Source organism: Diceros bicornis, chromosome 12, assembly GCF_020826845.1.
Source record: "Diceros bicornis minor isolate mBicDic1 chromosome 12, mDicBic1.mat.cur, whole genome shotgun sequence".
NCBI lineage: Eukaryota > Metazoa > Chordata > Mammalia > Perissodactyla > Rhinocerotidae > Diceros > Diceros bicornis.
The window spans coordinates 66,261,676-66,270,426 of record NC_080751.1 but is presented as its reverse complement, the minus strand read 5'-3'; the positions used below and the strand labels follow the sequence as shown (position 1 = coordinate 66,270,426).

General features: G+C 49.3%; 1 protein-coding gene across 1 annotated transcript; it reads left to right on the top strand.

The window, feature by feature from the left end:
- Positions 1-4,055: 4,055 nt before the first annotated feature.
- On the top strand, positions 4,056-8,507 carry LRATD1 (LRAT domain containing 1). Its single transcript, XM_058551763.1, has 2 exons — positions 4,056-4,297; positions 5,298-8,507. The coding sequence occupies exon 2, from the start codon at positions 5,334-5,336 to the stop codon at positions 6,213-6,215; it is 882 nt and encodes a 293-aa protein (XP_058407746.1). The 5' UTR covers positions 4,056-4,297; positions 5,298-5,333; the 3' UTR covers positions 6,216-8,507.
- The last annotated feature ends 244 nt before the right edge of the window (positions 8,508-8,751 follow it).

The window sequence follows — 8,751 nt, the reverse complement described above, 5'->3', positions numbered from 1 at the left end:
GGTGAAGCCATAGCACTATTTCTGCCCCAGATGGGTACAGAGTGTTCTTTAGCAGAGATCAGGGCGGGTCAAGGACAGGGAAAGGGACAGGTCATTAAAGACTAAATGCTAAAATAAGGCACATGATAAAATAGGCAGTTCTACTGAACAGTACTGGTGTATGTTTGAAATACATTTTGCTTAAAATTGTTGAACCAAAGAACCACAGGTTCACATAATAAAACCATAAAACAGAAAATCATAAAGATATTACAGCTTAAAGTAATTTAGATTCATTCATTCATTTGTTCTGTATGGATTTAACAAGTACATATTAAGTGTCTACTGTATGTCAGGCACTGCACTTGTAGTAGGAGATATAATGAGAAAACTGGACATGATTCCTCATCTCATTCATCTTAAAACCTAGAGGGAAAACAGACAATAAAATATGAAATTTCAACAGAATGTGATTGATTATTTACACCTACCTCTAATTTTGTGGCAATCACAACAACAAATGACAACTCTCTTATGTTTACACACGCAAAGAGAAGCAGACATTTTGTCTCCTGAGAGGCTACAATCTTTCTGACTCATATAAACCCCCCTGCTAACTGAAGGAAAGTTTTCTTCTAGAAATTTCTGTAGGTTTTTGAAGCACTAAAAAAAAAAAGTCATACGATTAAAAGCAGAAAAACATTTTTAGCAAGCAATGATGAAAAACAGAAGACAGAGAATGAGCATTTCTTCCGAACCCCAACTCCAGGGCCAAATTTAAAGGATGACAGTTTGGGCCAAGGACCTGTAAAATTTGAGAGAAAGTCTTTCATAAAGTGCTAAAGAAGGAACCAAGAGGAAAAGAAGGAAGATGATACACCAGATGGCACCAAGAGAGAAGATAACATACATGTAATTGACTCCTAATCACTCTCCCCGCACTATTTTCCATACATATCTCTCACATCATGAAACATTCATTTAAAACAATTCAAGATGCTGCGGGACACAGCATGTGGTCAGCCCCAGGGCTCACACACAGAAATCTACACAGGGCTTTACTAATTAGTCTCAGGATAGACAGGACTCTCACTACCATAAGACAGAAGCAGGCCCACACCCCAGCCAGGGAGAGCCTTGGACACCTCATCTAGGGTTAGCTTTTACCCAGGGCAAAGGAGAGTCAGAACTGGACAGTTGTCATAACTAGTAGGACTTGGGACTCTCTCCCAATAATAACAATAGGTAGCACAGGTTGAAAACTCACTATGTGCCAGGCACTGTGTTTGCATGCATGAACTCACAACTCAATGAGATAAATATTATTTTATCCACATTTCACAGACAAAGAAACTGACAACCAGAAAAGTAGCTTATTAAAAGTTACCCAGATCAAAAACGTTGAAGTATAATTCAAACTAGTTGGCTTCCAGAGTTTGTGCTTTTGATGACTGTGTTCTGCTTTTGATCACTATTTCCTTACTGGGAAAGCAGGCAGGAGGGAGAGAGAAACAACAGACAAATAAAACAATTAGCAAACAATATTTTGTGATGAAAATTAATTAGGTTTTGTAATATTGGCATCCTTTGAGTTGATCAGCCTATTTCTTACTTTATTATCTTTGTAATTGCCAGAAGGCTACAAAGAGTAGATACATTTTCCTTAGTTTACTTTTAGCTCCTTCTTTCCCAGGCCTCAGAACCAATGTGTTCTCTGCTTTATATTTCAACGGGGGGGCTTTCAGGGCATTTATTCTCCTTTATGATTACTAAAGCAGTAAGCCTTTTATCCTGGCCGGGGGAGGGGATGGAAAGGCGACTCAAAAGTTACATATTGATATTTTAAACTTTGGCACTGTATCTCGAAGCCCTGACGATATTTTAAGTTAATTATCCTTTAGAATGTTGGGAAACTAAGCAAAGAAGAACAGCCTGCTTACTCTGTAGTCTGGAGCAGTATGGAAATAGAACACAGCATCACAAGCAAATACATTATAAATGTTTGTGCACAAGATTTGATCTTGGGATGGACAGAGGATTAAAAAACGAAGAAGATGATGGTTATTCAATGTCAAGTGCTGAGCTACTTTCAATGAGTTCCTCTCAGACACCAGTAGTGACCTCTTCAGCTACTCCCTCCTAGAGATCCCTGAAGTCCAGTTTATAACCAGACCAATAACTCACTTCTTGATCTCTGAAGCCACTTGTTCAATTCTCTTGACTTCAGGGCCAAAATGAGTTGTTTATTATTTATAGCAAGTATAAAAAAGGTCATCACAATCTGTGGTCAGTTCCAAGGTTAGCGATTTGTATTCTCATAACTTGCACATGGTCAATGGCCAAATTTCTGAAAAGATTTCTGTACATCAAATGTATATAGAGGGTCATTTTAAAACCATTTTTTTTCCAGCAATACTTATTAAGCATCTAATAAGTCACTGTATGTGGAAGCTGTGGGATATACAGAGACCTTCAGAAAGCAAACCAACTGGAGATTTTGCAGTTTGAAAATATTTAAGCAGAATCATCTACCAAAAAAATAAGGGTTTTATAATATGCACCAATCCTCATATAAGCTTGGGCCAATCAACTAACTTCTCTGGGACACCAGTTTTATCATTTTATGAAACACCATTTTATTCCTTCAACAAACAGTATAACCTGGTTAAAGACTGGCCCTAGAGTCCCATAAACCCTGGATATGGGCCTCCATTTCCTCATTGGTTGCAATGGGGATATTAGAGAATTCCCTCCAGAGGCACGAAGATTAACTCATCCACTTAAACCTCTTAGCACAGTGCACAGCCACTTGTAAGTGGTCAATACATGTTGACTGTGTCCATTTTTATTACTGCTGATAGAGCCTGTTGTGCGCCCAGCACTGTGAAAGAGGCCCAGAATACAAAGTTGTGTAGAGCGCAAGCCAATCCTCAAGGCGTTCACTTTGCAAAGAGGAAGAAAGCCAACAAAGGTTTGTAATAAAATGGGGTCAGAGCTCTAAGAGTTAGTACCAGCTGCCAAGGGGGCATAAAGTGGAAGCACCCAACGCTCCCTGGGGAAAGAGACAAGCTGCTGGAGTCCAGCCTTGAAAGTAGAGCCAGGCGTCTAAGAACTCTTTAAGGCTTAACATTACAAGCTTTTTAAACTGTTGCTCTCGAACTTCATACGTATGAAAGTCATCTTTCGGCACCCAATATCCAGAGCACATTCATTCATTAACTTTCCATGCAGAAATGCCATCATTAACTACCGCTGCACACCCTTCTTCCACAAAACCAAACACAAATCCCTTAGCAAAGGCAGTTCTGGGGCTTGGAAAACACTATTATGCCCTAATGCCGGCATTTGTAATGCACTTCTTTCACAGACAGAAGACTAGAAGCTAAAATCGTAGGTCCATTCAGGGAAAGGACTGGCCAAGGCTCAGATTTTTCAGTAGCCGTGGACACCGCGATCGTTTTAAACCTGGCGCCAGCGCTGGGTCAGCAGCTTCAGACGTGGTCAGAGATAAGCCGAACGTCGTAGGCGTAATTTCAAAGGCGTCGGTACCCCGCAGGAAAAAGTCTGTGGGCGGAGGACCAGCCCAGGGGCCGTCGGGAACCGAGGCTCCCGGGGCCCCAGAAGGACCCCGGTGCCCGCCTTCGACGATGTCGCTCCCCTCCCCGGGCCGCCCGCAGGGCCTGGGGTGCACTGAGGTTTCTTCTCCACCCCCAGACTCAGCTTCATCGCTGGAGCGTGTACCCCCTGAATACAGAAAGCAGGCAGAGGGTGCTCTCAGTTACGATCTGCTTGGAGAAGCTCGGGGAGCGGGTGGAAGCGCGCAGCAGAGCGGAACAGAAACGCCGCACCCCTCGCGCGCTCCCGGCCAGCACTCACACTTCGGCTCCCGGGGGCCGCGCGCGTTCGGGTGCGCGGGGGCCGGGCGGGGCGGGGCGGAGCGCGCGCTGGAGACCCGCCCCTGCTCCCCTCCCCCTCCGGCGGAGATTGACGGGGCCTGGGAGCGCGCCCCAACCAATGAGCGCGTCCCGGGGCGGGCCCTGGAAGCAGCTGCTCTGGCTACTTCGAGTCTTAGGCTCGGCTGGGAGAAACCAGGACCGAGTCGGGACTGCCCAGGTGGAGCCGAAGCCCCAGCCAGCGCGGACCGGCAGGCGCACGGGCACCGCGCCGGGCACCGCACCGCACCATTCCGCGCGGGGCAGAGCGGAGCCGCAGTCCCCCGCGCCGCCCAGGACCCACTCGCCACCACCGCCTCCGCAGCACCCATGGGGACCAGGAGACTTTAAAGGAGTTTGGGGTTTCGAGAGCAGGGAAATCACGGGTACGGACAGGCGGCTTTCTTTGCCTTGGAAACGTTTTTTTCTTCGTCTGATTGTTTGGACCCTTTGCCGGGTAGGAGGGAGAGGGGTCTTTTTTGCTGAAAGTGGACCTCTCTACACAACCCACACCCGCACCCGCACCCGCACCCGCACACATACACCGCACTGACTTCCCCCATCCTTCCCTTGCCTCTTTGTTAGATTATTTTAGACAGAGCAACCTCGCCCTGGCGCAGCCCGTTTGGCTCTCCTGGGGAGAAAGCAAGAGAAGTAAAGGGCAGAGTGCACCTGCCTGCGTGGGCAGGTGTGCCCGGGTCGTGGGTGTACGTGCATTGGCGAGCGTACAAGCATGGGGTTGGAATTGTGTACAAATGTGGGAGTCTGAGTGTGTCGTCGCGAAGGTTTGTCATTGTGTGTGTATGTGACTATCACACCAGTGTACCAGCCTGTTAGTGTCTGGACTCCAAATGTGCAAAATTTTGCTGGTGTCAAGTGAGTGCCTGCGAATGTGTCCGATTGTCATTGTGCAAGGCGCTGTCAGGGGAGGAGTGCAACCTAGTGCAAAACTGAGAGGTGGGAGAGGGTGGGGACAGAAATGTGAGGACAGCTTGCTCCGAGCTCTGGGGCCTTAGGAGCCCCTTCTCTCTTCCAGCCTACCCTTCTGTCCTTTCCTGGGTGTCCGTCTCCCCCGCTGCCACAACCCGCGCTGTCCTTCCCACTGGGACCCCGCACGCCCTTCGGCCTGCCTGTCTTTTCTCTTGCGGGAGTTGGACCGGCTTCCCGGACGGAGTCCGAGGCTGTGTGGTGGCGCCTGCTCTCGCTCCCCGGACTGGTGGTTTCTGCGCCCGTCCTGCCCCTGGGGAGGCACAGGAGACTCGGCTGGCGCTAGTAACTCCAGTGCGGGCGCGTGGGCGGGCGGGCAGGTCCCGGCGGCACTGCAGGTCCTGGGGAGGGGCAGCCCGACTCTGATCGTGTCTCTGCCTCTCCTCTGTGCTACCGCAGATCCCCGCTCCTGGCCCTCACCTCGCCGCGTCATTGATGGGCAACCAACTGGACCGCATCACCCACCTCAACTACAGCGAGTTGCCCACAGGGGACCCGTCGGGGATCGAGAAGGACGAGCTACGGGTCGGGGTCGCCTACTTCTTCTCGGATGAGGAGGAGGACCTGGACGAACGCGGCCAGCCCGACAAGTTTGGCGTGAAGGCCCCCCCGGGCTGCACTCCGTGCCCAGAGAGCCCCAGCCGCCACCACCACCACCACCTGCTGCACCAGCTGGTCCTCAACGAAACTCAGTTCTCCGCCTTTCGGGGCCAGGAATGCATCTTTTCCAAAGTGAGCGGCGGCCCTCAGGGCGCCGACCTGAGCGTCTACGCAGTCACCGCGCTGCCCGCGCTCTGCGAGCCCGGCGACCTGCTGGAGCTGCTGTGGCTGCAGCCCGCGCCGGAGCCGCCCGCGCCCGCCCGGCACTGGGCCGTCTACGTGGGCGGCGGGCAGATCATCCACCTGCACCAAGGCGAGATCCGCCAGGACAGCCTGTACGAGGCGGGCGCGGCCAACGTGGGCCGGGTGGTGAATAGCTGGTACCGCTACCGCCCGCTGGTGGCCGAGCTGGTGGTGCAGAACGCCTGCGGCCACCTGGGCCTCAAGAGCGAGGAGATCTGCTGGACGAACTCGGAGAGCTTCGCCGCCTGGTGCCGCTTTGGAAAGCGGGAGTTCAAGGCGGGAGGGGAGGTGCCGGCCGGCACGCAGCCCCCGCAGCAGCAGTACTATCTCAAGGTGCACCTGGGTGAGAACAAGGTGCACACGGCCAGGTTTCACAGCCTAGAAGACCTTATCCGCGAGAAGCGCCGGATCGACGCCAGTGGCCGCCTGCGAGTGCTCCAGGAGCTCGCCGACCTGGTGGACGACAAGGAGTAGCCTGGGGGGGGCCGCCTGCCCCTCCTGTCTTCCCGTGCCCTGCTCCCTTCCCTGCACCCGGGATTCCCGGCCGGCGATTCACGACCCCTGTCCCCTTCTGCCGCCGGCGGCCAGTGCCCAGGCTGCACCCTCGCACCCCTCCAGCACGTGGCAGGAAGTCTGAGGAACTGGCCCCGGGACGGAAAGGGTAGCTGTGCGCGCCTGGCTGAGACCCCCAGTGGTGATGATGGTGTTGGGAAACCCAGCGTGCGCTTGCCCCTTTAGTTTTAAGGGGGGAAAGGAGAATGGGCTGGGGGGAGCAGGGACGTGGCCTCCCCCAAGAGTCACTGGTCAGTGACTGTCACCCGATCTACTAGAAAGGGACCATCACCGCCCCAAACGCGCACACAGACCCGTCGGAGGTGAGAATTGATCTTTTCAGGGCACAGTTCTGCTCCTGTATGGATGTGTCCCTACGCTGCAGGATTTCCAAGAAACCCAGCCTGTCCCTTATGCACTTGTGAATAATTCCACAAGAGAGCACTTGGGGACTCTGGGTTATCCCGAGGCTGCCCGGACTCTTCCAGCTCTCCAGCCCCAGGTCTCCTGACATTGTATTCCAGGCTCCGGGCTAAGCTAATTAGTGTTTGCTTCCTATCCTTTCCACCGAGGGAAGCGAACGCCACCCCCACCCGCATTTGCCTGTGAGTCTCCCTCGCGGGCAGAAGGGAAGCCTTCCCGGTCCCGGGAGGAAAATGGCGCAGCTAATTTGGTGAGGAGAGCCGGCCCCGCCCCCGGCAAGGAGAGGGTTCACCTGGTGTCTGGAAACTTGAATTTGTGGAGAAGGGCGCTTGTTGTTCTTAACCCTAGATTGCTTCCCTCTTTGGGCTGCATTTCAAAAACAGTCATATTTTTGAAGGGGTTTGAGGAGAGGGAGGGGGAAGACATGGCAACATTCCAGAAACCAGCATTGTTAACAACACCATAGCCAGTATATTTAGTTTGGCTTTTCCTAACATAGAAATCTTAAAAAGTGGGGAAGTGGAAAAAAAGTTTTAAACATGAGAGAGCAGTTTTCCAACTATGTCAACAAAGCCTATCGTGTTGATGTTTTTATTGATCATTTTAGCAACATGCTAATAAAATTTCAAATTGAAATTTTTATTTTCATGGCTTTAATCCATGATAGTTTAAATACTGGGGGCCATTAAGAGTGGATTTAGCTAAGAGCTTAGCTAACATTGCCTTTTCGCTCTATTTTTCTCAAATCTTATGAGAATTCTGTTTTTGAATATTGTAGTTAATTTTTTGGCTTGAAATGGCAGCCCTAGTAATGGTGGAGTTGTTAATCAATGTGTATACTGTACTGAATTTCTGTCATTTTAGGGGTTTACGGCTTTGGTGGAAATTGCTAGCAGGTTCCATGATGTTTCTTTTCTCCATGTTGTATACCATTACATTCCACATTTATATTTCTGTTTCTCTTCCTCTCCCCTTGATCTCCTTAAAAAGGAATCTAGAGTTGGTGGCTTTTTCCCCTCCTCTTTAGCCAGTCCCACAGCTCATTCCTGAAAACCAGAAAGGACTCTTAGGATCAAGACAAACCTGTGTTTTTCAAAAAATTAAGGCTGTTTGGAACCCCTTCCTTGGGCAATGATTTACCAACTTCTCTTCCTGTGCGGCAGCCCCAACCTGACTGACTGTTACTTGATTCAGTGTGTTAGACGCCTACAGCATCTGTGTCCCTTTCAAGGGAATTTGTCAAATAATGGTGTTTAGCTAATTGTTGCAAGCAATTGCATATTGACAGCTGTGATTTAGTTGGACAGCAAATATTATGGCCAAAGCCAGTTTCTTGGCATTTCAAAAATAATGCAATAAAAACTAGTCGAGGTTAGCTGAGACTGGAAATGCCTTTTTCATGGTAAATGATTCATTTCTGTTTTGTTTTTTTGGTTTTCATCCTGGATTCATTCTCTGATCTTGAATCAAAAGGTCAGATCAATGAAATATGAACTAGAGTATTTTTCTTAAGCCTATTGAGTGATTTATTTTTTAAAAAATGTTTAAATGCATATGCTTTTCTTTCAGCACATACAATGGCAAAACTTTTGTAATAACTGACTTACCTTTGCATGTGTGGAGAACTGAAAGTCATTTATTTCCCTAACTTATTCCTCTTTCGAATAACAGATGGCAGATCATAAACTGAAATTCTTGATTGTATCTACACACTCCACATTCTTTACTGTGTCCTACTACTGTATCTTGGCTCTCTGCTGTATTAAACACCATCCTAAGCACTTGTTCCAACAGGACTCCTTCTTGACATTTTGTCTTCCACCTGTCACTCGGGTGGGACTTCAGCAAAAGAAATGAATCAGTCTATCACACCTAATACTAAGATTTATTTCCTCTGATGGTACGTAATCTGATTTTTTTCTTACTAAGAGAGTCACTGTAACAGAAGAATTGCTTATCAGCTTTATACTTGCCAACTAGACGGGCCATTAAACATAGGATTTGGCAGCCAAAGTAGCATACATTACTATATTGG

Excerpts from the sequence above, each read along its gene's own strand:
- LRATD1 (XM_058551763.1), top strand. The coding sequence starts at position 5,334 with ATGGGCAACCAACTGGACCGCATCACCCACCTCAACTACAGCGAGTTG.